The following is a 10,722-nucleotide window of genomic DNA, read 5'->3' on the forward strand; positions in this document are numbered from 1 at the left end:
TTGAACACTTCTGAAACTGCAGTAGCCAATCTCTGAGGTCATTGGACCTCAAGGATGGGCCTAGGCCTAGCAGGAAGAAGAGTGAAATCACTTCTCCTGCACAGAGTAGTGTTCTGTGTGTCACACACACACACACACACAGAGAGAGAGAGAGAGAGAGAGAGAGAGAGAGATTTGCCTTTATGGTTAGTTTTATTATTTATATGGGTTTATAGCCTTCTGTTTCCCATGAACTCAGGGTGGCTAACAGTTTTTCAATAGCATATATAGGTCTTTTTCTTTGGAGGGCTCGCAACAAACCTGGACCCCAAACAAGGGAAGAGGTGGGGAGAAAAACAGGACTTTCACGTACTAAATTCATCCCCAAACATTTTCCATGCATGGAGAACAGTTAGTTTCTCGCAGCATTGGGAAGAAGCACTGCAGGGGTGGAAACTCCCACCTGATCCAAGTGTGTAGTCCTCACTGTCTCATTGGCTGATACTCTACTTTCACTTGAAATAGGTTGTTATTTGGGGCGAATGTTGTTCAGCAGAGGAGAATAAAGAAAACGACCCGGGTGAGATCCAGCCTTGTTCGCCAGTCCTGGATGTTGGGGACTCTGTCACGGCCCTTAGTGCTAGTTATCTGCTTGCTCCTGATGGGAGGTATGTTGCCCTTGAGTCCTTGAAGAAGAAGCCATGTGCTCAGAAGCCGAACGTTCGTGGCAGTTGATTCCCTGAAACAGAGCCACTACTAGTGGCTTTTGTGGACTGTGTTTAATTCGCCTTGTTGTATTTCTATCTCTTATTCAGACAGTCACTTGTTCTACCTGCCTCTACCCCTTCTAGGTGTTGCTCTACATAGGATGTACGTTGTAATATCCACAGGCTCGATTAACAAGTCTTAAAATGGGGGAAGGCTTAAAAATTGCTTGTATGTGGCGCTGTGGGTTAAACCACAGAGCCTTAGGACTTGCTGATCAGAAGGTCGGCGGTTCGAATCCCCACGACGGGGTGAGCTCCCGTTGCTTGGTCCCTGATCCTGCCAACCTAGCAGTTCGAAAGCACGTCAAAGTGCAAGTAGATCAATAGGTACCGCTCCGGCGGGAAGGTAAATGGCATTTCCGTGTGCTGCTCTGGTTCACCAGAAGTGGCTTAGTCACACTGGCCACATGACCCGAAAGCTGTATGCCGGCTCCCTCGGCCAATAAAGTGAGATGAGCGCCGCAACCCCAGAGTCGGCCACGACTGGACTTAATGGTCAGGGGACCCTTTACCTTTATGTGCAGTTTAGATGTGATGTCCAATATGTGGTGGTTGAGCTGGGATTATCAGCTTTCAGAGAGTTGGAAGGAATCCTGAGGGTCATCTAGCCCAACCGCCTGCAATTCAGGAATCACAACTAAAGCATCCCTGACAGATGGCCATCCAAGCTGTGCTTAAAAACCTCCGAGGAAGGAGAGTCCACAGTCTGGTGAGGGAGACCATTCCGTTGTGGAACCGCTCTTCCTGGTAGAAAGTTCTTCCTGATGTTTAGTCAGAATCTCCTTTCTTGTAACTTGAAGCCAGTGGTTCGGGCCTTACGCTCTGGAGCAGGAGAAAACAAGCTTGCTGACTGGGTAATGAGCTTTAATTACTGACAGAACTGTCCTTTTTCTATAGCTATATCGTTGCAATAGGCACAGAAAGTGGGAAGATTCACTTGTATAAGTGGAAACCAAGCGACAAGAGGCTGCCACTTTCGGACTGGACCAAATGTGCTGAAACAGACAACAGGTAACCCTATCCCAAGCCTCTTGTGTCTCAAAGCAACTATACAGAAAGCCACTATTTCACAGATGCCTTAGCATTTGCCTGTGTGAGGGTTCTTGCACTGGTTCTGTGAGGCCCCTTTGGCACCTGTTATAATGATGCCTTAAGGGACCTGCATTTGTAGAAACCCTTATTTATAGAGCTGATGCAGCATAGCTGCTAGAAATGTGAGCTGGGAATTCTCTGCTTCAGATTTGCCCCCAGCCAGTAGCTGAATTTTAATTGTGGTGAGCCATGATATCGTAGCAGCAAGATGTGCACTGGAGGGGATGCAGGGTGAAAATGTAGTGGATGCTTGTGTCTTTGTATGGTTGCTATAGTCCTTTCTCTGCTTCTTTTTCAAGAACTGCTTAATTTCAGAAAGTGTTGCACAAGAGCTCTTCCAGACCCTGTTGCTCTTGGGAGTGCCATTAAACGAGTCAAACCATTTCTGTGGTTCTTAAACTTGTTCTGATTTGATTCTGGTTCAGCCCAGTAAAGGTTTGTTAGCAGCTTCAGATGAATGTCATATGATACCAAATTCTCTGTGTGAAAGGCTAAAGGTCCCTGCGATGTTTTTATCATTATTATCAATATATCCTGCCTTTCACTGCAGTTCCCAGGCAGTCATCCCTCAAGTCCTGCGGCCAGAACCAGATCTGCTTAGATTCAGGCCATACCCTGGCCATACACTATCACAATGGTCTTGGTCACTGTGTTACATATGCAATTCCTGGTCCATGCTTTTTGACTCATAGCTGATCCTAGAGATCAGCTTCCCCTGTACATCCTTGCACTCCGTTCATTTTCCTATAGTGAGAGGGAAGACAGTACAGCACAGGTGGAATTCTTCTGTGTAGTGCATGAAAAAAATATCCTTCCCTCCTTCTTTCACTGCACTGTTATCATCATGGTCGGTTGCAGAATTATAGCAGCAAATGTCCTCTGTTCTGCCTATTTCGTTTCTCAGCCCTGGAAGGGGGCAGTGTGCTAGCAATACTTGGCCTTTATATAGCACTTTCAGAGCACTGCACATTACATTATCTGGTTGTAATCCTTTCAGTAACCTTGTAAAATGGGTCATCATTCTGACGATATTACAGATTTGAGTGGTAGGAGGCAAGTAGCTGTGAACCAAGGACTCCCTGGTTTGTAGCCCCGGTCTCTTACTGTAGCTCTTATATTAGAAGCTTTAGCCCATATATAGAATTCACTTGCCATTCTTGTTGTGCATGTATCCCCATATCACCCCTTTAAAAAAATTATACCCATGTTTGGAACTAGCAACCTGAATTTCAATTCAGATACAACTAAGCCTTAGGTAAAAGATGGAACCAAAACTCAGTTTAGCTCTGGAATCAGTTACTACAATTGTTTGCAGCTATATGCCTAGTGGGTTAAGCCTTTCCAAATCAGATGCAAAGAACTTGATGTGCTTGCATGTGCAAGCTGAACTTTAAAGACCTCAATGGGACATGTAGAAATGCATAAAGGGTGAATTTTTAAAAGCTGGAATCTGATGGGAGGGAGGAATATATAGTTGGAGTCAGTTTTATTTATATAATACATAATCTGCCACATTTGTGCTCAAAGCAATTTGCAGACAATAATTTTTTAAAATAAAATAATGCAATACTTAATAAGAATTATAGTATCACTACTGCATGAACAATGAATAGAGGAGGCACATCCATGCTGATTTCAAGTTCTGTGCCTTTTGGGATCTGGCTTGTTAAAGCCCCATGAGACCATGAATGTTTGAATCTCTCACTATGCCATTAACTTTTCCATTTATCTAGATTGGCCCAAAGGGCTTACTAGTGTACCAGCAGCATCTGTTCGCCCTTCAGATGGTTTGCCCGGCTCCACATAACATCTCTCACACAGTCCAGAGCCCTCTGGGACATCTATTGCCAGCACAGTAGCTAGATAAGACTTTACACAGTTCCGTTGGCATACCTTGACTTCTGTATGTCTTGTTTGTTTCACCAAACAGTCTTTACATTTATTAAGAGTTCAGTGTTGCAAATTGTCAGCAGTAGCTACTTAATTCTTGAACAAGTTTACCTGCTCTGGTGCCAACAGAAGGAGATTGAATTGGAGCTAATATTTGCTTTTATTTGAGTTGTTTACTCTGAGGAAGAACATGTCTATAGTTCAAAAAGCATTGGGAAATGTGAATATTAGTTGGGCAATTAACATTTTCCACACGTGCTTCTGATTGCAGTTGTTTGCGCACCTGGATTTTGCCTTTCGATGCGGCGGCTAATCATAGTTCAGTGGTTAGGATTGCCCCTACAAACTTATGGGTCAATTGCATCATCCCGTCCTGATTTTTGTTAATAATAATTTGCTGAGATAACCATATTGGTAGCCTATTGGTTAGCGTCTTGCCCAGAACTCATAATGTGAACCCATAGTTTGTTTATAAACTTTGGTTTGGAAATAAGGAGTTAACGACAGGTTGCCAATGCGGATGTCATGGTAAACTATGATTAGTGAAAACTAGAAGTGAAAATTAATGGGGGGGGGGGAATCCACACCCTAAAAGTGTAAGAAGGTAATTTGTGAAACGAGGCTGGAGGGAGTGAACCCATGGGCTTGCGAAGGCACCCCTGACTATCAACCCATGGTTTGGCATCTTTTCCCTTGAGCTCCTGTACTCTCTGACCCTTGCTTCTCTTTAAACTTTCTAAGTGATGTGTTTTGGAACTTTCTGTTAAGAAGCTTGCATGGCTAAGGGCAACGTTTGACCTGAAATTACAGCGGAAATAGGTGTATTTCTGTTTGAATTATTTATGGGATGAAGCAGAGAAATGCCACTTGAACTCAGAATAGCTCCAGCATCTTTAATATCTACAGGCAGTGACAAGTTTAGTCCCCCCCCCCCAAGCTGGCAGCGCTGAAAAGGAGTGCACTAATTAGCTAAATGCTGACGTTTGGAATTGACAAAGTCCAGCTGAGTTTGACATTTTGTGGTTGTGAGAGATGAATTGGGTTTCCTTCCCCCCTAATAGCTTCTGTCTTTTTGCAGCCAAAGCCACACTCTTGTTGTCAAGCAGCTGTGTTGGAGAAAGTGCGTGGGCCGCGCTGGGCAAGGGACAGCGGAGAGCAGCAGGTGGCTGCAGCTGGCGAGCTGCGGGGCCGACTATTCTGTCAAGATATTCAGCATTAACAGAGACAGTCTTTAAGCAATTTACTTTCGACTACACTTCATGAAATATGTGAATAGTACCTGTTTTCTGAACTTCTTTTTTTTAAAAGCACTTCTTTTTCTGAAAACTATGTGTCTACCTGGAGCTTAATTATTAAAGCGGTTTGTATAAAAACATGTGTTTACTATTGGCCTTCCCTCACGAAAAGGTTATTTTCCACGAGTACATTGCTGTCCTTCGCTAGTGTTTTCCTTGAGATAACCATCTCCCTAGAACAGAAGTGGCTGGGGCAGAACGGACTCACTTCTTTACCTTCTCGGAAATTACATTCCTGTTTAAAATTGCCTATTCCCCACCCCCCATTGTGTTCAACATCATTTTCATTTGTGGTTCTAGCCTGGGCCTCAACGAAGTTTTGTCTCTAAATGTGCCTGAGCCTCAACCAATGCAGGGTTTTTGTTTTTAAATCATTTTGGTCGGGATGGAAAATGTCAGGCTCAGGGGCTGCATTTTGCCCTCTGCACCTCACTATTTGACTCTTAGTACTCTCCCATGGCCCTTCCCAGCCACATTCCCTGCTTGTCCCACTCTGCACTTTCCTTGGTTGTTTTTGCCTAGCTGGAATGTGTCTCTGAACTCTGATAATGCCTCTTGTTTCCTTAGGTTAAGGATAGAAAGAGGGGTGTGAGAATGCCTGTCAACTGGACTATTGGACAAAGGTAAAATTCACATTAATTGCTCTGTCCACTTCACAGCCTTTCTCCTTGTCCTCCACAGGCGTGCGGCCCCCAGAATGGAATGTGGCCCTCAGAATGAAAAAGGTTCTGGGCCCCTGATTTAGATGACCTTTTGAAATTCTTTGTAACTTTCCTTCTCTGTTACGTATAATGCGTGTTAAACGCGGTGGCTTGAGATCAGATTTATTGTGCCACGGAACTTGTGTGATTCCAGTTCCATTAAATTTAGTTTTTTCTGAGAGTATAGTACAGTGGTACCTCTGGTTACGAACTTAATTCCTTCCGGAGGTCCGTTCTTAACCTGAGGTACCACTTTAGCTAATGGGGCCTCCCGCTGCCACCGCTGTGTAATTTCTGTTCTCATCCTGAGGTAAAGTTCTTAACCCAAGGTACTACTTCCAGGTTAGTGGAATCTGTAACCCAAAGTGTTTGTAAGCTGAGGTACTACTGTATTCATTATTTTGCAATATTTGTCTGATTCTTTGTTAAAAGTGGGTAACTTTTTCAACTACTGAAAGTCTTTGTGTGGTGGTGCACAATCGTGTGAGGAAAATGAATAGGACTAGTGTGCTCAGTCCCAGCTCCTGCCCACCTAGCAGTTCGAAAGCACGTCAAAGTGCAAGTAGATAAATAGGGAAGGTAAACGGTGTTTCTGTGCGCTGCTCTGGTTTCCCAGAAGCAGTTTAGTCATGCTGGCCACATGACCCAGAAGCTGTCTTCGGACAAACGCCGGTTCCCTCGGCCTATAGAGCGAGATGAGCGCCGCAACCCCAGAGTCGTCCACGACTGGACCTAATGGTCAGGGGTACCTTTACCTTTACCGTTAGTGTAACCTGCACAGTTTCTTCATTTTCAACCATTTCACTATCTAATGGATAATGTTCAGATGGGGGATCACCTTATGTATACCACCTTAAGCTCCATCATGGAAGCAAAATGCAGCTTACCTATGATAAAATAAATTAAGGCATTGGCCTTTTTGTTGACTCTTGCCTGTGTGGTGCTGAAATCAGAGAGGGAAAGGTTTTAGATGTCTTTCCATAAATAGCCTGTGCTGGGTCAATTTTTCTCTAAATCACACACGGCCAACTAAAAAACTCTCAGACTAATTGTTAAAACCAGTGCAATCTTCTTTTCCCCCAGGAAAGTGAGCCCAGTCATTTTAGAAACCCTTCTTATAAGTGGATCAGATATCAAGCTGGCAGCAGTGGCATAGCAATTGTAGCAGAGATTGATATCTCATTCTGTCCTTTATGCTTAAGCAAACCTTAAAGCCTCTTTGGAGAGCTTCTAATGCATTGCTGAAAATTTAACCAACACATCTCCTTAACAAAGTCGTTCCTATATTGCTTCTGTAAAAAGAAATTGACATGATTTATTTTTTTAAAAAATTGAAACCTCAGCAATAGAGCAATTCACTCCTGTGTATCTTAAGTTAAAGGGTCTCAAGTGGAGAGCTCAGAAGTAAACCACCACCAGCTTGCCTCTGCCCGAGACCCTGAAGAATTTCTGTCAGTCAGATTTAAACAGCACCAGGCTTGATAAAATAATGGGTCTGACACCGTGTCAGTCATCATATATTCACATGTTTATAAAGCATAGCTATGAGGTCATCTATCCTTAGGAAGCTGGGGCAGTTCGTGGTTCTGAGGCCACAGTGTAAATGAACCAGGTTCCTTCGAGACCTTTGCATCTTGTTAGGAACAGTCTGCCGAGGTTAGAGGCGGAAGCAATTTTAATACTTGTTAAGTTTTTCCAGTAAAATACACCCAGTCACCGGGATATGCGGCCAAGCAAGTGCTTATTTTGAAGCCTGTGCTGACAGGTATTGTAAGACATTGAAGTGAGGAGTGCTTGGATTCCTATCTCTGGATGAAATCAGAAGCAAGCACTGAAGATGTGGAGAAGAATGGCCAGACCTCCTTTGCAAGTTGGGCAAGAGTCAATTCAGTGTATGGAACCAGAACAAAATGGCACTTCAGGCCAAGAAAATGGGTGAGTAGCTTCCATTGTAAATGTGTCCTGGCACATGAGCATTTTTAGTGTTACATATATATAATTTAAGCTTACAATTTTTTTAACGGGTTGGCTTGACTTCCTCATCAAGAAATCAATGCTCACATTAGTCTTCACTCCCTCTTGAAAATATTTTCTGTCATCCCAGCAAAAACTGAGCCTGCCGTTCCCCCAGACGGTAAGAACCTTTGTATTTGTAGGAGCTGCTACATTCTTCCTCTGGAAATAATTCCTAAGCATGAATAATAGTTATGGCCACCAGTGTAGACCCCTTCAAAATTAACAGAGGATAATGCTTTCTGTGTCTGTTATCCTACATCCAAGATTGGAGGGAGAATGCCATTAATTGCTGGAAAAATGGCAGCTGGAAAGGGTTATTGCTCATGGGTATTTGGCTAGTCACTTTGGGAAACAGGACTAGGTAAGCCTTAGGCTTGATCCAGCAAGGCAGTTCTGATGTCTTACCGGTTTCAAAAGCAATGGCCTGGTAGCTGAGGCCAGAGTTTCTCATGGGAAGTAGCCACTTTTAAAAAAAGAAAAACATGCCTGTAAAGGAACAGTGAAAATCCATTTGTGAATGGGAAGGATGCTGAAGAAACATGCAGGGAGTTGTTTTGAAAGCAGCATTGATTTTTTTAAACTTCCACTGGTCATGACTAATGTCTGAAAAACCAGGGCAACATACGTTGAAATGCAACTTCATATCATCTCGCATTAGGAAAACAACTGGGAACCTGAGTATATTTTTTTAATCAGTGTGTGCTGTCTGCTCTGAGGTTAGTCCCATTGAGTTCAAGGGGGCTTATTTCCAGTTAACTAGGTATTGGATTGCAGCCCAAGAAATGGGACGCTGTGTTATTGGACAATTTATAGGGCGCTATCATCCGCTTTGCGGAGTACAGTGGTACCTCGGTTAAGTACTAAATTTGTTCCGGAGGTCTTGGGTTAAGAACTTTGCTTCAGGATGAGAACAGAAATCACATGGCGGCGGGAGGCCCCATTAGCTAAAGTGATACCTCAGGTTAAGAACAGTTTCAGGTTAAGAACAGACTTCCAGAATGAATTAAGTTCTTAACCCAAGGTACCACTGTAATTCCTATGCAGCTATTGTCGACTTTTCTGAAAGGCATAATAAACATGTTTCAAAAGTTAAGACATTTTCTAACTCTGATATGGGAGAACCGAGAATATCCATGTCTTGCAATGTGGTTATGACAGCTCCCATCGAGTTGTTTGCAGGGATCACTGCTGCCAACTTTGCAAGCAGATCTCTGATAACTCCGTTGCTGTTTGAGAGCATCAGTGTCATCTACCTTCAGCTTGGGCAATGCTTCAAATAATTTAACACAGTTCATCTCAGTTCCTACATATATGGAGAGCAATATCTTTGCCATAGTTGTTTCTTTCCTCATGGAAGTGTAAGCCTATTCAATTAAGTAGATGGGGACAAATCTGAGCAATCAATTTGCATCGCAATGCAAAATACTTATTAACACCAGTAACATTTCATTAATATTGGTTTGCTGCAGTTTGTCCCATAAACGTTGTCTGTCTTTAAGAACGAAGGCTGCTGTAAAATCATCAAAGGCAATACACAACTTATTTAAATCCCATGATGTATCTACTAGCCTAAAATGAAGTTGTGGTCCATAGTGCCTCTTCCCTTATGGAAAACAGCATTATAAAAGCAGCTGATGCTGATCAATTTAACAAATGTAGTAAATTATAGGTTTTTTGGGGGGCCTTGGGTGGTCCCTTTTCCCTTTCTGGTGTATTGGGATTTATAACCCAAGATGTCCTTCTTCCTGACAGGGAGCTTTAGAATTGCTACAAGTCACAGACAGCATGGGCTAATACATGCTATTTAAAAAACAAACAAAAACCCTGTTCAGAAATGCGTACAATTTGCCATGTAATACATTTGTACCCACTTTGCAACAAACGATTCTAAAAATAATACATTAAAATACACAAAGGCCACATTCACTGTTAATTCCGTCTTTCTGTGCAGGTCCCCTTGCCATTACCAGACTGTTGAGATCAGAACCATGGCGGCATACGGGAGAGTCACTTCCACACTGTATCCAACCACTCTCACCCTGGGAATGGTAAGGACCTCCATGGTACATGATATCATCCTAAAAAGTAGCTTCTAGGCTAGGGGTGGGGAACTTGTAGCTCTCCAGATAGTGCTGGACTCCAGCTTCCATCAGCCCTGTAGCTAACACACGGCCAGTGGCAAGGGATGATGGGAGTTGTAGTCCAGTGAACAGCCACAGGGTCACAGCTTCCTTACACTTATGTAGGCAGTGTCGGCATGCAGAGGGTCGCAAGGCCAACTGGCTAGCCCTAGCTGGGTCGTCTCCTTCCAGCCGTCGGCCTCTGCTCCGACGTAAATCAGCAACCCGGGCTTCAAAGCCCCAGGGTACACTGTTTCAGCAGAGTGAACCTCACACACAGAATAGGCATGAGGTTTGTGGAAGCATACTACAACTATGGAGTTATTAATCATAAATCAGGACAAAGAAACATCGTCTCTCTGTCTTCTCAGAGAGACAGAGAAAAGCAAAAGCTATACACACAACAGAAGTTCCCAGCAGACTGTGCTGGTATATAAACAGACATGTGACCCGCAACAGATCCATGTCTGCTCCTTAAGGTGGAATGGAAATCTCAACAGGCAGTTACGGGAAGAGAAGGTCTGCTCCCTTGACTGAATGCTCTGCAGGGCTTTGTGCTGCAGTATGTAGACGATGGTGCAGGCACACTACACAACAACTTTTCTTTGTCCTTGTTGCTCGTGAGTGGTCTAGGACAGTGTCTACTGGAAGACAGGGTCTTTTCTTAGACTAAAGGCTTGGCCAGGGCTCTGGACTCTGAAGCACCTCCCACTTCTCTCTAGCTAGGTCTTTGCCTGTAATACAGAAAGAGATCCATTGCTCCCTATCTCACCAAATGGGGCCCGAGTGAGCTTTTTTCCTAGAAGTGTGTACCTGCAATTTACAAGAGTTATCTGTAAGAAAGAGAACCACTAAGTAGTAA

At 43.6% G+C, this 10,722-nt stretch overlaps 1 protein-coding gene across 1 annotated transcript in view; it reads left to right on the forward strand.

Moving 5' to 3' along the window:
• Positions 1–6,650, forward strand: part of ELP2 (elongator acetyltransferase complex subunit 2) — a 44,238-nt gene extending 37,588 nt beyond the window's left edge. The window contains 4 exon segments of the mRNA XM_081206254.1: positions 505–647; positions 1,644–1,757; positions 4,807–4,950; positions 4,952–6,650. Of these exon segments, the coding sequence (XP_081062380.1) occupies positions 505–647; positions 1,644–1,757; positions 4,807–4,950; positions 4,952–4,991 (441 nt within the window). The 3' untranslated portion in view covers positions 4,992–6,650.
• Positions 6,651–10,722: the final 4,072 nt, after the last annotated feature.

The sequence above is a fragment of the Podarcis bocagei genome (assembly GCF_964188305.1).
Source record: "Podarcis bocagei genome assembly, chromosome: 8".
In the NCBI taxonomy this organism is placed as follows: Eukaryota; Metazoa; Chordata; class Lepidosauria; order Squamata; family Lacertidae; genus Podarcis; species Podarcis bocagei.